This window comes from Pogonomyrmex barbatus, unplaced genomic scaffold, assembly GCF_055798465.1.
Source record: "Pogonomyrmex barbatus isolate J1 unplaced genomic scaffold, ASM5579846v1 scaffold2, whole genome shotgun sequence".
NCBI classification, from domain to species: domain Eukaryota; kingdom Metazoa; phylum Arthropoda; class Insecta; order Hymenoptera; family Formicidae; genus Pogonomyrmex; species Pogonomyrmex barbatus.
This window is the reverse complement of record NW_028297116.1, coordinates 11,966,640-11,983,238: the sequence shown is the minus strand read 5'-3', so window position 1 is coordinate 11,983,238 and position 16,599 is coordinate 11,966,640. Positions and strand designations below refer to the sequence as shown.

Below are 16,599 nucleotides of genomic sequence, written 5' to 3'. Positions count from 1 at the left end.
TGAAAGTACTGACCAACTATTATAATATAATGATGATAATATTTACTACCTTTCTTGTAGTATTGATGACAGGTTCTAATTGTTCGATTTTTGGGAGATAATATAAATCTATAACTGAGAGATCGATAACGACGCCTGTATGCAGCAATGCGATTAAAACACAAGGTTCTTGAAGAAGACCAAAACCGAGTATCGGAGTAGCTTCATCTACGTTCGTGTGTTTGGTTCTCGTGGAAAACAGATATTGTAAAATTGACTGGTTTAATAAAGATGGTAAATAATTACCAGTATTATCTAAAAAAATAAAATTTTTTGTTTATTAAACGAAAATATTATTAAATATTATTATACAAGAAAAAAATATTTAATAAAAATTTAGAAGCAAAATTGATCACTTTATTTTTATCTTATTTTCTTTATGTTCATTTAAATTTTTTCTTATAAGAAAAAAGAAATAATTGTAAAACTAAAGAAATAATTGTTTAATTATCATATAAAAAAATAAAAAGTTAAGATAATTTATTTAAATTCGCATACGTAAAAATTTGTATATTTTTATAATAAAAGTAGTAGATATTAATTTTCTTTGTATATTCTTCTTTCTTAATAGTATGAATCTATTTACCATTCACAAATTCCTCCAGTTGAGAAACCATCGGTACACTGACCATATGAATCCCAGCATTGTGGGAGCAAAAATATCTAATAAAAATAAATATCAATAAATCAATTTCAATGTTCAATCAATAGTTGATGTGATACAGTTTTCAAAGTATTGCTGTCTTTGTCATAAAGAAAAAAAAAGAGAAAAGAAAAGAATCGATTTTTAATTGATGGTTAATTGAGCTCTGACTGATATAGGATGAAAATCACAGTTTTAAAACATTCCATAGATAAATTTATTTGTTACAATTATTACCTCGATTTGTTGCCCTTATCGCAATGAAGATGAATAGGACAATTATATTTTTTATCATCATCTGTAAAGAGGAGACCTAATTCCAATTCGACGCATTCATAAACGTAAAGTGCATCGTCCGGTGTATGAAGACTATAGTTTGAACCGTATTGCGACCAAGTCTAGCGAAAACAAGAGAAAACAGATATCGTTATTTTTCTTTTTCTTAAATAGTTATTTTTATAAATTTATCTCTTCAACCGAATCTTTTGCTACTTTTCAATATGCGAAGAGCAACAAAAGATTCCGCGTGATATTATTACACGTAGAATATATATATATATATATATATATATATATATATATATATAGCTTTGTGCGATATTTATTATATGCTATACCTTTCTGTCGTCATCGTCGTCATTCGATATTTCGCGCAACAGTATCGCGTGATAAATCTTTCCAGTGCACATGGCGATGACCACTATCGGCGGGGTAGTTTGCAGGCACATGATAGAGCATGAATCTATCCCGTAATTATCGTCAGTCGACGGATACATGGACAGCGAGCCTAGTACCACTGGATTCTCATAGCTGTTGACAACAGTTAAAATCACAGTTTTCGAATACAGTTAAAATCATAGTTTTCGAAAAGAAATGTAATTGCTTATGCTAATGAAAAAAATTCTAAGATCGTTTACAGTGTACATTCTTCTATAAAAATTAAACATTTCAACCTACATTATAAAATCCTAACAATTCTAGAATTATTTTCACTAGCATAAACAGTTATGCTTTTGTTTCTACTTGAAAACTATACTTTTATTGTTTAATCTTTTTTGATTTATAAAAATATTTTGTTCATACTTCTCCGATAAGACGTTTCCACGAACGATCAGCACTTCTCCGTTCCCACGGAGCACCAAAATCGGCCATTCAATTTGATTCCAGTCTATCATTTCTTTTATCTAAAAGTTATTAGAAATATTTCATAGTATTGTTATTAATATAAAAATATAAGAAAAAAATATTTATCGGCGACAAATTAAAATCAATTTATTTTGTCAAAAAATTAAAGGAAGAAATTTGCTTTTATATGTTCTTAAATTAATTCATCTATACGAAGGAAGAAAAAGGAAAACATTCATTGATTTTAAAGGCACAATTTGCTCAATAAATAAACATTGAATTTAGAGATTTAAATATTAAACAGTAAATCTTGGATCCTTCATTTATGCTGTATTAAATTATTAGATAAAAAATTTTAAATGTCACAAAGACAAGAGTTTCAGAAGGAAAATAACGTAGTATTTTGTATTTGCAAATTCGTTGCTATAAAAATTATTAAATAATGCAAATAATTAAACAACAATTAGAAAAGATCATTAAAAGATAAACGTCAATTAAAGTCTACATAAAACAAATATTTTAGAGAACTATATTATAATAACATATAAAAACAAGAATTCTAGAGAGGGAATATGCTATTCTGAATTCGCGAGATTGTGGAATCACCGAAGTCCAGCAATTCGTACCTCGTTGATGCTCTTATCGGTGAATATTTCCGGTTTCTTCAGGGTAGGAGTAGCGAAATCGAAGTCCACGGCAGTTTCGCCGAGAGACGTGAAGTCCGGGATCTTCGAAGGCGAGCTCGATGGCGCACGGCCGACCTTCCAGCATTTTACGAGGCTCGGTGCATCGCCCAGTTCGCACTCGTATAAGCTGCGGGCAAAGTTAAGTGCAGCTTAAGGTCAGTCCGACGACATTTCTTAAAGACGCTCTAAAGGCGCGCCGTGTAAAGCCCTCTAAAGTTTAGTTTTGTATAAACGTTTCTCGTACTTTTAAGCCCCGTCTAACACGAGGAGTTAAAGAACGCGAGTTTGAGTTACGTCACGCTGTTTTTCCAAAGTTTCGCAGTTTTTTGTAATTATAATGGCAACCATCGAGAGAATGTTTCTCTCGTAGCTGAAATATTTAAAATGTTATATACAGATATAAGTATAGATGTTCGATTGACTGAAAGATTTCGATAACTTATACTAATAAATAATAATTATACAAGAAACAGAGATTTTCAGTCGTATTATTTCGCAGACAATTATATAATTTTTTCTTAATTACCGGAAAGAATTTTCAGATGTTAAAACTAATAAGTGAGAGTCATTCGTAGAACCCGGATGCCATCGTACTCGTTGAATCTCCGTGGTTGCCCCGAAATCACCAAAGTTATGATTTCTGTAATCAAAAAAAGAATATAAATAACAAAATGCAATATGCATTTCAATTTTTTTTTGCTCCAAAGTCATAAATTAAATTATATAATTTCGTTATTTTACAGGAACGATAATTGGATTTAGATTTGAAACAAAAGAACATCAAGCATATAATATCTGGAATCTCTTAATTATATTACGCAAAACTCAATTATTTTTCGCAAGTGATTAAATAATGCTAAAGAAAAACATAAGACATAAAAATATTAGATTTTATATATATGTGTAATATTTAATATATAATACGTGATACATAATGTAAAGCATTATGTTATTAAAAATATTGATTAAAAATATTATTAAAGCATACACGTTAATTATAATCCTTTATGTATAAGTAAAAGAAGAGCATAAATGAATTTCCATGAATGTGAGACATCGATCCAAGCTGGACTCGCGTCTAAGCAAAGAGAAGCGCATTCGGCCGCGTGGATAAGCATTAATGGCTTTATAATCTAATGAATTTTTAGGTTGAGCGTCGAAAGAACGAGCGGAAAATCCAGATAGGTTTTTCCCCGAGATTTATTGTCGAGAAAGAAAAGATGAAAAGAGTAGGGAAAATACCCGTCGCTTATCTCTCGTTTGTTGGCGTCTTCTGATCGATGACCAACAAACCAAGAGTCAAGCTTACAAATTATCCAAAGATAACAATAATTATTTGATTCCGAGGAAATATATTCAAATTAATGAATAGATTCTCTTCGTCTTCGTATCTAGGGTTTCCATTTCATTTTTACAAAATCTCTCCAGAAGTTATTTTTTCTCAATACATATATATTTTACAAACATTTTTTTATTAAAGATGTAATATTAAATCCTGCAAATCTATTAGTCTTTGAAAATTATAATTTCTACGTGGAGATAAAACTACGATTTACTCTAATATGAATAATTTATTAATAAAAGAAAAAATGTAATATAATAAAAATAAGATTTAACATAAAAAATATAAGAATGCTAATAATAAAATGATTATTAAAACGTTTCATAATTAATAAGTGTAATTATAGATAATATAGATAGATTGTTTTAATTGTTTTAAATAAGGAACTTATTAATAAATTATATTTACAAGGAAATATCATACATTTATAAATGTTATAAAAATGATTTATCAAATTAACAGGAAGTTAATTAATTCGTTAGTATAATATATAAACTTCATTCATTGTGTATATCATCTGAATTTTTCTAATGATTGAGTAGCTACCTGTAGGTCTTTTTTTCAAAAGACAACTACGCTTTGTTTAATCATAATCCCGATGCGTAGAGAGTTCATAATCGTTTGCGCTCTACGTGCGCGTTATTATTTAATTCGCCCATTTATGAAAAAAAATTACGAAATTCGTCTTGGAATCTTAAATGAGGGTAGACGAGCTGCGTCGGTGGCTGCGACGGAAGCGGCAGTGACTTAAACACAATAATGAGTAATACGCAGGGAAGTTCCTGAAATAAAATGATACGACACCGTGTAAGATCTACTTTGAAGTCAGGTCTGTGCCGTTCTTTGTACAAATTGCGAGAAAAGCGCAGCGCAAAAAGCCCGTCCACCGCCACTGGGGTTAATACGTTTACGTAGGAAAATTATTTTTAATTTTTCTAGACGTGCCTTTGGAAGAAAGAGAGGAGAGGAGGGAGGGGGAAGAGGAAGAAAGAGAGAGGTAAGGGGCTGGGACATGAGGGTGTGGCAGAATGCGCGGTACTGCCGTGTAAGAATTTCTTAATTAGATTCGAGCAGCTGCGCGGTCTTTTTTATTCTTTTGTTTTCGACGAAAATTTTCCGGTAAATCGCAATAGTGGTGCCCGGATCCAGTAGCACACGCGGGACAAGGAATTTGTGCTTTATTAAATGTTTTTATCGATACCCAGATTTTTAAGCTTCGCATATTGCTTTGATATCTTTCCTTTATTGCTTCAATAAAGCAGTATTTCACGTATACTCTGATTTTAAAATAAATTGATTTCTCGACTTATTTAAGTCTCTGTCCAAAACAAAAGTCCAAGATATGAAGAGTGAAATAAAAGTCTAAAAATTGAAATTTTTTTCTTTATTTTAAAATTGTATCAACTTTAGAAACTGGATAAGTTTTCTGTCGACTTTCTCAATTTTCAATTTGGGATTTTTAAACAAATATATAAAAGTCATATTCTAATAGAAATAAATCTGGAGATGGAAAGTTAACTTTCTAAAATGTGTTAATTTAATTTTATTTACATTTATCGCACAGTATCTTTCGTAAAAAAAAATATACGATATTAAGATCTCAGATAATAATATACCTATTTTATTTAATATAAATGATCAAAAAATGAATATTTATGATACGCTCTCTTCGAATCTTTTTTCAGTGGCAGCGTCAACGAATATCGAATACACAACGGGGGTTGCGAGCGCCCTTAAATGCGTTGGTCCTGTTGCCATTCATTTTATTTAGGAATATTCAACGCCATCGAACGCGGAGCATCTCCGCGGGAAACCATTGCGGTAATCAAGACAGCTTAATACCTATCAGAATACGCGCGCGAGCGCGCATGGCCACGCGCGCGAAGGGGTAGGCATAAATTCTGATAATTCCGAAATTGTGACAGAACGAAGAAAAATTCCCGGGAGAGGTCGCGGTGAAAAGTGCGAATAAATCGTTGCGTATGCCTTTGTCAACGAAACGGTGGCGAGTCGGGCGGACACAGCAGGGTTGGAGTCACGAGGGTGAGAGTCACCCACCACCAACCGCCACTACCATCACCCCCACCGCGCGTGTCTGGCTCTTTTTTTATCCCCTGTCCCCCTCTCACCTCTATCTCCTCTATGTTTCTATCTCTCTCCCACTCTCACTCTCCCGTTCTCTTTATCACAGTGCGTGCGTACATTTTTATCAATTATTAAGAACTCCTGGCGCTTGTGCTGGTGGCCGTGTCGCCGTTCTGCGCGGGACGTATGTACTAACGGGGTGTATATCCCGGAGAACGTTGTGTGCCGGTGATACCCGATGCCCACTGTCTTTTTCTCTCCGGGCGCGGGGTCTTTTGCTCGCTTTTTCTGGCATGCCGCGGACATTAATAACGGCCACGGGCTAACCACCGCCGTCAACCCCCTCGCCAACGTTACCGTGTCCAGCCGTGGAAAGTGCGAGAGTAATAATAAAATATACGAAATGTAGGCGAGAGAGCATCGCTGTGCGCGGAGCGCGAGCGGGCGGCGGCCGCGCCGAGGCCGACAAAACAAACGTCGCGACGTTACGGTGTACCTTTCATTGTCCGCGAAGGTACGCGGATCTCCTCGCGTTATAATAATTTAGAGCGACGCTGCGAGCCCGCGCTGCGAGCCCTGATTTTAGCTTAATAGAATGCCGGCCGAGCCGGTTCGGCCGGCTTCCCACGCCGCGCTTGTTTCTCGCGAGATTGTCATTATTCTCGCGAACCGGAATTTCAACCCGCCTGAGGACACAAAATTACAACGATTTGTATCGAGAATTTATGCGAGGTCTAGGGAGAATTTAGCAATTTTGATATATACATTGTACATACCAAGATAAATTGGTTCAAATAATTTTTAGTGTAATTGTATGCGCTTATAACTTTTATAAATATGCACATCGTATGTTTGCTGATTGATATTTAAATATTTTTATCCAGTAACTCCAACAATTAAATTCTCATTCTATTCAATTGACGGACAAAATAAAAAAAGGAAGAAGCTAAAATTATGTAATGTTGCAGATTCTGAAAGTCGAGCAAATTCTTTTTCCTCTCGCTTCAAGATGCATTTCAATTTTTAACATGTTTATATTTCGTTTTAGGCAGTATTCTGATAATCTTTGATCGACACAACGGGCTGCCACATGGCTTTTACGTCGGCGTGCGCTCTTTATGGCAATTGTGCGTTTCGAACCCCTGCGGAGACAACGTTCAACCGCTTAATTCTACTCGGCGAGCAGAGCTCGTAACATAATATCGCATAATATCGTTCAGTTACTCGGAATATTTTTATTATATCCTTGCGGAAGCAAGGCGCGTGAGAAAGGGGCGGCTAAGACTAAGGGGTTGGTTGACAGCGGGGTTTGGCGGGAGTTTCCGAGTCTACCGGGCCATGCTCACGATATAACGAGGGCCATTATGATAAGCGGATGCATAGATTAGACATTACTCGTTAACCCGCCTGCTCGTGACGCAGGCTCGAAGGACATATAGCCTCGTGCTATCAAAGGAGCTTGATGAGAAACTGACGACGATCATACGATTACGATTCTGATTACGATTTGTCATAAAATTGATCAACTTCAATACTCTTAAATATATAAAGTATAAGTGGATCAACATGTCGAATATGTCAAAATGCAATTTATTTAATCTTTAGATCTAAAGATTAAGACATAAAAATTTGCAAACGCATTTTAAAATACTTGGCAAAAATAAAATAAAAAATAAAATCTTTTATTAAAATTTTGAATTAAAAATAATTAATATGACGCTAGTTTAATATCATAAAATGTTTAGCATTTAATGCTAAATAATATGGAACGGAGATCGTGCAGAGATTTCTTATCGTAATTAACCAAATTTACTTTTGAGTCTTGTTCTTCTCGAGCCAGTCTCTATTCCATCTATCGGTTATAGCGGCAGTCGCGTAACACAACGGAAGTTCGCGTTCTCTCATCCCGAAAGAGGACGGGGGACGCCCTGCTCGTCCGAGGGCGCGAGGGGCGGCCCATAAAATCGGGATGTTGCGCAAAATATAACGACCGACGTACTCCTGGCGCTGGCTGACGCTCCCATCGTAATTCATCCTGACTCTCGCTTGCCTTCGCCTTCCCGACGACACCTGCGTCGGCAACTAAGCCCGTTAATTCTCGACGCCGCGGCGCGCCCAGGCAGCGTCGCGCATCTCCATCGCCCTGCCATCGCCTGGTACCCGGTTGGCTTCCCGGTTGCTCCGTCCGACACGTTCCGGTTCTCGATCTTCGCTGGCACTTATCCCCGTAGATAGTGCGCCGTATTCGCCCCGATGATGAGGGTGTCGAGCCTCGTTGAGTATTTCGTGGCGGTATACATGCCAGTGGGATATCGCACTTGGCGCGGGGTAATTAGGCAATGTGTAATAAGCGCGAGTCATAAATATCGTTTGAAAGCGGTTAAGCGAGGTTAGGGAGAGGTGCACCGTGCGAAAGAGCACCTACATGGAGAAATTTGGTCGTTGTGATGTAACTGACGACTTGATATCGATTCGAAAATTTTATACGCCAGCAAATGGAATATAAGGGAAAATTTATTTAAAAAATTTAATTATTACAAATAATTAAGTAATGTACATTAGATATACAAACATTCATATTTAAAACGCTAATAGAAAAATAGAGATACAATAGAATTTCATTTTAAGTAAAAACTCGGGCAATGTGTCAATCCTTCATGACGGGATTAATTAGTCGCGCTAATCATTTCTTTTAATAAATACATTTCTATCTTTAAAGCTGATCTTAGAACTTCCCATTTCATAAAATAAAGCTACACAGCTTAATGGATTAACAAGCTCGATTATTTTTTCTAAAGCTGAAGAGGATGGAGGAATCAGATCGTGATATCGACTTTGTGTCACGCAAGCGTGTGTCTCTGGACATGAAACGCGCCGCTGGAAACGGACGAAACGGGCGTAGGTGAGCGACGTGGCCACGACGGAAAACGGCAAACAAAGGATACTGAGTGTGGAGTGCGAGAACAGGAGTGCCTGGACATCCCCGGACCGTGCCCGTGGCTAACACACGTACGCTGTAATTAAAAGAACCGACAGATGTCTCTCTCTCTCTCTCTCTCTCTCTCTCTCTCTCTCTCTCTCTCTCTCTCGCTCGCTGCTGGCTTTTATTTCGTTACGCGACGACGATGACGACGACGATGACGACGACGACGATGACGACGACGACGATGACGACGACGACGATGACGATGACGGCAGTTGAAACACGTCTCGCGTATTTAAATTTCCTGCTGCAGCGCGACGCTCAGAATTCTTTGATTAGACAAAAGTGGGAACGCTGGTAAACGAGATTATGCCAAGTGTATGAACAATTACCGTGATGAACGAATGGAGATCGAATATCACATGCGAAATAATTTTCTATACTGCCAGAAGAAACTTGTGTGTACAGATATAAGAAAAGTACAAATAAAATTTTATTTTTCAACGTTTCTTTAAAAAAAACATATTATTGCACTTATCAATAAGATATGTCTGAGAAGTCTCATAAAGATTAGAAAGATTATTACAGACTACGTTTGAAAATCGCATCGCATTTTTTGTTATTTGAGAATCAATAATCGAAATTACTCAATGTTGATGATTTATGTGTCAATTATTGATCTCTTCGATAAAAGAATGCATTAATGTTATAAAGAAATACTGAAATATATAAAGACGACGCGCGGTAGATAAACGAATATTTTCTCTCTTATCGCGAACAAAATGCCGTCCGATTATATAAGCACGACACTGCAAGCTTTTTAATTCCGTGCGACCTCTCGTAATTCAACTCTTTCGTTAATGCTGATTCGACGAGAAATATCGTTCGGCCAGCAATAAAGTTTCAGGCCGCGCCGGCCTGATAAAGCGCGACACACGTAAACCGTAAAACGGCTTATACGCTTTTTCCTCGGCGTGCCGACATTTTTCAAAAGGCGCGGATATCATCGGGAACCATCTAAATCATCCCCGCGCGCGAATATAGCGCGACCCTATGTTCGGCCTCCGTAAACAATCCCTCCCGTCCTTCTCCTGTGGATCCCTCGCTCACCGCCGAAAACAACCGCGCTGCTGTTGGCAAGCCGGTGATTTTCGTTAGTGCTTGCTCATCGAAAAAAAGAAGAAAAAACGAGGGTAGATTTGAAGTGAGGGATGCACGGAGGACGTTGTGTGTTGGAGACGCGACACTCTCTCTCTCTCTCTCTCTCTCTCTCTCTCTCTCTCTCTCTCTCTCTCTCTCTCTCTCTCTGTTTCTCTCCTCGCGCGTCATGCATACGGGCGTACGTGTGTGTGTGCGTAGCACCGCGTGTGGCTACCCGAGATTAGCCTCGGGTTTATATCGGGATTACATATGTAAAACCATTAGGTTAAATCATTTTTTAAATAAACGCGCGTGGCCCCTTTCCCCTCTAGAGTCCAGCGGTCCGAGTCAGATAGGAGAACGATCCTCGCGCGTTTGCGTGAAAGAGAGAGGGAGAGACAGAGGAAGGGGATGAGATTTAACCCGTGGGTGAAATATTCCGTAGCACGTTCAACATATGCTCGAGGAACACACACTCTCTCTCTCTAGCATGCCGATTGACCGTTTCTGTAACGCGCCCGTGAAATTTCCACGTTCGGAAATAAATGAGCTTGCACGCGTGACAGATTAGCCCGCGAGCTTTATGATGCCTCGTAAATCTATCTTCTTTATTGTTTGTCTTTCGACTCGAAGCGTTTTACAAACGAATATCAAAATACGTGTGTTTAATAAATATTATGACTTTTTTCAACACTCATATAGCTGCTTAAACGATAACTCTATGTGACAGCTTAAATCAGATGGTCACTCACACACCACAGTTTGAATGTGGATCAAACTAGAGAGTAACAAAAAATAATACAATGTATAATGGTTAATTTTTCTGCTTTGGTACACTCAGATTTTATTAAATAATATATTTTGGGACATTCTGTATATATAAGCTGCAACTGTAGTTTTTGTAACATGTATGTCATTATCGAAGTTTTTTTTCACTTAGCCGATTTGACATGACGAGTAGTTTATCTACTCAGATTTAATCTGACTATTTAGCCTTTATTTATTGATAGAGCCTATATTTAAGTCTTTAAATTTATTTATTCTTTGGATATTTATTATGCAATTTTCCTCAAATTATTGCAAAAATTAGATGTTCAATCTAAAAAAAAATTAATCATTTAACTTTCGAATAAGTATGACTGTCGACGTGGCGATTCGAAGTACAACATAAAACTGAATATTTTTCGGCCGTGGTAAAATTGCAATCTGGCAGTTACATCGTGCAAACAGTGACTCGCGATACGATGGTTTTTAATATAAATTTTGAGGAATGCGTGGTCATATGTGAAAGATATAAAATACCGTCGCCGGCATGTACACATCCATACTCTTTCGCCGCCATAAACATTACGTGCGCATCACGCCCAGACAAATATTTTTTCCAAATGCAATGTGATTCCGCATTTTTTGTTCGATCTAAAAAAATATAAATTCAATTCACGCGGAGCGATATCGGCGGAGCCTGCATTTTTATCGCTTGTTAAATACCGACGCATCGTAAAGATGATTGGAGTAATAAATCTCGATTATAAACGTGAGTTGGTGCTTCATCGTGTTATGCACAATAATTCCTTTTTTTTTTATATTCCGATACATTTTTATATTCCGATAGATTAAAAGCAGCAGAAGTGAGTATTGAAATGTTTTGTCATCTCATTAGCTAATCGGTGACGAGACTATAAAACAAATATTGCAATTTTGTTGAAACTTGAAAAAAATTTTATTAATTATTGCTTCACCCTGAATCATATATATACGTGATAATTATATTTCACATTTTTTTTAGAGCAATAATCGTATTTGTTATGAGAGCAAATCTTTAATAAGATCATTAGCCGGGAAAGCTTGTGGTATAATTACACGTGTCCATTATCTACTTTCCGTTTCTTGCTGCGAGCGCTACGGCGATTCGCCTGTTTCGCGGAGTTCAGAATCTGGGAGCTCGCAGATGAAGAGCCGGCATTAGGGGTTTACGAGGCGAATATTCCAAGGGTGAGGCATTCGCGGTGCTGGCGAGTGGATTGGGTAAAGGTTGAGGCAGAGGAGGTGGAAGGGTTATAAGAGGTGAGAATTATTCATAAACGTAGGCTGACTTTTCGTGGAAGAGAAGAAGGGGGAGGGGGAGGACGATGGGAGGAAAGAGGCGAGTGGGAGGGAAGAAACAGCGTAGATTTCTCCTACCGTTTCCCGAGAAGCTGAAATCTACCGAATATTAAGGCAGGTAAGGGGTGGTGGGAGGAAGGTAGGGTAGAGCAAGGTCCTCTAGGTCGCATAATAAACACATAACGGTAATCCTTAAAACAATAATTAGCCGCGCGAGCCAACCAAGAGGCAACGATCTTACGGTACTACGCGGAATGGCGCCGCTTTCGCAATTCGTTGTCGAATTAATACCGGGACTCGCGACGGTGTAGCGTGACTCACCCACACCATGACCGCATTATACGGTAGGAATTGTACTTACTTCCTATAGTGATTATCCGCGGGGAGTATTGCCGTTGCTTCGGGGGTGGAGAACAAACCGTTATAAACCGCGGCTAAACTGTCGTTATTTATTGCTTCATGAATACATCTAACACACTTATAAAGTGATACGATTTTTGAAAACTTTGTTATCTCATTTTGCAATAAAGTGACTATTTCATTTTCATTGTGAGAGTATCGTCGATTCTGCAATATGGAAAAAAATCAGATTAAAAAGTTTTATTTTTATAGAAGCTTTGACTCATAAAAGGAATCTTCGAGTATTATTAAGATCATTAGATATCAATAGTTAAAAATGTAATTGGTCATATTGGATATAAATAATATAAATAACCGGACAATGTGTCAAAAGAGTATTATAAAATTTAGAGCTATGATTTATACCACCAGTATAACATTTCATAAAATATTTTAGTTGATAATAACTATGCGATAATAAATAATTTATTAATTTTTAATTTATGACTTTTCAACTGGTAAATTAAATGATCTGTATTATATTTCAATCAATTTTTTGCAGAATAAATAGTATATCTACATGATAAAAATAGATAGAGATAATTGCTTTATATCATAAACTCGTAAAGAAATCTATTAATCCGATATTAGCACATTAATGTCGATATGTCTTTTTAGTTTAGTTCGCAAACATGGTTGTGAGATTTTTGAACGAAAACGTTTAAAACATCCAAGGAGAGCAAAAAAGTTTCCCAAAGATGAGAGAGACACGCGGTCCGTCAGGAAGAGCAAAAAGGAGGAATGAAATGGAGCGAGACCGAAGGGGTGCCGCGAAGTGGTAATAGTTTTAATCCGGTGTCTTGAAGTCAGGATTTGGCGGCGCGGCAGTTAGTGGCTGCCAGTAAGTCCAAGCGAACCCACTTCGCGCTCTGATATCATAATCCGAATAATCACTATTATTGCCGCCATTTGCTTAATCCGAAGCCCATCCTCTCCGCTCGTCGCGGGTGGCAAGCTGCGGGACCTGTTATTCGGCTTCAGGATGAGGACGATGAGGACATCGAGTGTCCTATCGAAAGTTGCCTTTTGCATCTTTAATCTCTTCGATCATTCTGACGTTCTGGAAGAGAATGATCTAAATCAAGTCTGCTGAGTCAAAAAATGAAACTCTTGTGAATTACTTTCTCAACATACAAATAAATAATTTTTGAAGTTAAAATAGTATTTTCGTTGTAACTATCTTCAATTTTCTTGTGCGAGACATTTCTTTAGATTAGCAGTTTGATTTTCGCATCATGTATCTTGAACTCGCGAGATGATGATGCGCTCGGAGCTTTAGGCCATTGGCAAGGCCACGCCGGCCGGGTTTACCGGAAGTTTTGCCGGCAATAACGCATAAACTTCATTTAGCCTTATTTAAGCCGGCTGGAAGATGGCAGACATTAAATCCCCGAGATTCGTTCTAATGACCGCAACTCACTCAGAAGCTGCTTCGCGCGATTTTTCGCGCGGTGAATTGCATAAATGTACGCTCTATGTATGTTCTTAATAAATTCACTCGAACTCGGAAGGCCGAGCAAAATCGCCTAAGTGAAACGACGAAAAAACTTTAGCGCAAACGCCGCTCTTAATCTGGCCAGTTTGTTTAGCAGCGGTCGGTTGTTCCTCTCTGCCTTGATTTTCCCTTCTCTCGCTACCTCCTCCTCTTTCGCATTGCTCTCATTCTCTTTCTCCCTCTGGAGAAATAAGCGGTTCGTTCGCTTCCGGAAAAAGTTCGGAATTACGAATTAGCAGGAAGTCAGGGAAGGTACCTGCATTTATTTTGAATTCAGCTTATTATGAAATTATAATGCGTGGGACGACTTAAAACGAGCCGGTTACCCTTTTCGCGTTTATACCACCGGATTAAGAGTCATCGTATTTCGCTATTAATTACTACTTAATTCAGAGGCGAGTTTTAGATTTACGTGATATCTACTTTTATCACTGAGACTGAAATATTTCGTGATACTCCGTATTATGATGCTTTAAAAGACTTGAAAAATTTATTTTGCTTAAAATCGATAATACGTTGGAATTATTTTAGATATATTTTCAAATCTTTTAATTCTATTATGAAATCTAAAAATATTATATAAAATTATAATCTTATTAATGAACAAGGTGTTAGCACAACGTATTACGGAATGCATGGATCTGAGAGAATGATATTCGAAGTACTGATCGACGACGATCGACTGCATCGTGATCCAGCGAGCGCTCGAGCGAGCGTAATCTTCAACGGCGCCCGTAATTGCGCGACGTTCTAATCGCCCGAAAGATTACGGAGGTCGGGGGGTCGGAACGCAAACGGAACCGGGGGCGGCGACGGCACACACTACCGAGTAATGTTACGCGAGACAGTAGTCTCGGGTGGCATGTGTCGTTGATGAGGCGGTTAGTATTCAGCGGTGCTTTCCGGCCCCCCGGAACTTTTGAAAACTAACCGAGTAAAGCCACCTTAATTCCATAAGAGGGAGGCCGAAGGGGTTCCCCGGGCGTCACCGTAACACCCTCTTAATTACAGGATATTAGGACGCCTACGGGAGACGCGGCGACGGCGCGGAGGAAGGAAGGCAGATAGCGCGATTTATTATCCGCCGCTAACCTTATCTCCGTTTTTACGGTCAGACTTTCTCTTGGTATGCGTTTTTTTCCTGACTGCGGATCCGGAATCAATGTTGGTAGCGATACCAATGAGATCGTCGACATTAGACGTTGTTTCTCAGTGTCGTTAATTCAATTACTTTGTCTCGGTTAGAAAATTGACACACTATAACATACATATTTTAACGAAATTGTTATGTTTAACAAAAATCTCAAAATATTCTGAGACTATATATTTCATTAATAAATCATTGTTTATTTACGTTAACTGTTGCAGCATGATTATCCGTATTAAAATTTTATTTTTCATGTTGTTTATATTTTTAAGCAAGTAAATTTTTTTATTACTTATAATATATAAGATTTATAAGTTTTTCATACAAGTTTTTCATACAAGTAATATAGAAATTTTTAAGATTGACATGTACTCACGTGCAAAGAATTTCTTTTTTGCCACCTTCATAAACAGCATCTTTGCCCCATCGTTTGGGTAATTCCATGAGAGCAATGCCCAACTTGCCCCATAGCGCTAGTTGCGTTGCTGTCTCGTTTATTAGTACATTCGTGACCTCAAATATTGGCGGATCCGTCGGTTGTAGCGACTATAAATAATAAAAAAATATTAATAATCGTGAGTATTAATACATTGTATTGTATTGTTTCATAGTCTAAATAATATATTACTTATAATTTCATTATTAAAATATAAAAAATTAAAGCTAAAATTCCTAAGCTTCGCACCAAATTTCAGTCGCCTAATATAAAGAGACAATGCGATACAGAATGAAGAAATAGTCTTTAAGAAAAGTATAAAAGCGAGAGAAAAATGCACGTAAGATTGAGAGATTTTGTCGCAGCTGGAATCACATTTTCGTAACAGTAATGCGTATTCGCGCATCCATAAGATAAAGACCCTCCGAGCCAAAGATCTCATCAGCTACGACCGCGTTTTCATTAATTAAAATTTTAAGAAGGCAGGCGAAGCGAGAAAGAAAAGTGGTATGTCGCCGATCCCGAAAGCGCTCTTGCGCGGGGTATAAATTCATTATTACACGAGCCAGTAAGCACGCCGCAGGATTCCTCGCTCGATCGCGCGCCTCTTTCTCTTTGGGACCCTTTCTCTCTTTCTTTTTTTCCGGTCCCTCCCGCCTGTCTACCCGCGAGATATCTACCCATCCCACTGTCTCTTCCGCCTCCCGAGACGCGCATCGTCTATCGATTAAAAAACTTTATAATACGATCCCGCTCCTCGTTTGTTTTCCAGTTTGATTTTTATCGTGCCGCCTCGGGAAAAAGGCAGGTGCGCAACGTCGTTCGCTCTTCTCCCCCTTCGCAATACCTCCTGATACCTCTTCGACGTTCTCCCTCTTCGACACCCCCGCCGTTCCACCTCCTTGCCCCGATATTTAATTTCGAACTAAGTTCGCCAACGCGAACATCATTACGAGGCGGCATCCCCGCAGGTGGGGTATCGGCGTGTATCAAGGGGCAATTACTTTTTTTTCCTACCCAGAGGCTGGTTATTCCC

The 16,599-nt window shown here is 38.1% G+C and overlaps 1 protein-coding gene across 1 annotated transcript in view; it reads right to left on the bottom strand.

The window, feature by feature from the left end:
• Positions 1-16,599, bottom strand: part of mbo (nuclear pore complex protein Nup88) — a 65,026-nt gene that overhangs the window by 1,906 nt on the left and 46,521 nt on the right. Inside the window, exons 2-9 of the mRNA XM_089076395.1 lie at positions 15,504-15,673; positions 3,020-3,133; positions 2,434-2,620; positions 1,766-1,866; positions 1,300-1,492; positions 920-1,080; positions 626-702; positions 50-294 (exon numbers count right to left, since the gene is read on the bottom strand). Coding sequence (XP_088932521.1) covers positions 50-294; positions 626-702; positions 920-1,080; positions 1,300-1,492; positions 1,766-1,866; positions 2,434-2,620; positions 3,020-3,133; positions 15,504-15,673 — 1,248 coding nt within the window. The remainder of the gene's footprint in view (positions 1-49; positions 295-625; positions 703-919; positions 1,081-1,299; positions 1,493-1,765; positions 1,867-2,433; positions 2,621-3,019; positions 3,134-15,503; positions 15,674-16,599) is intronic.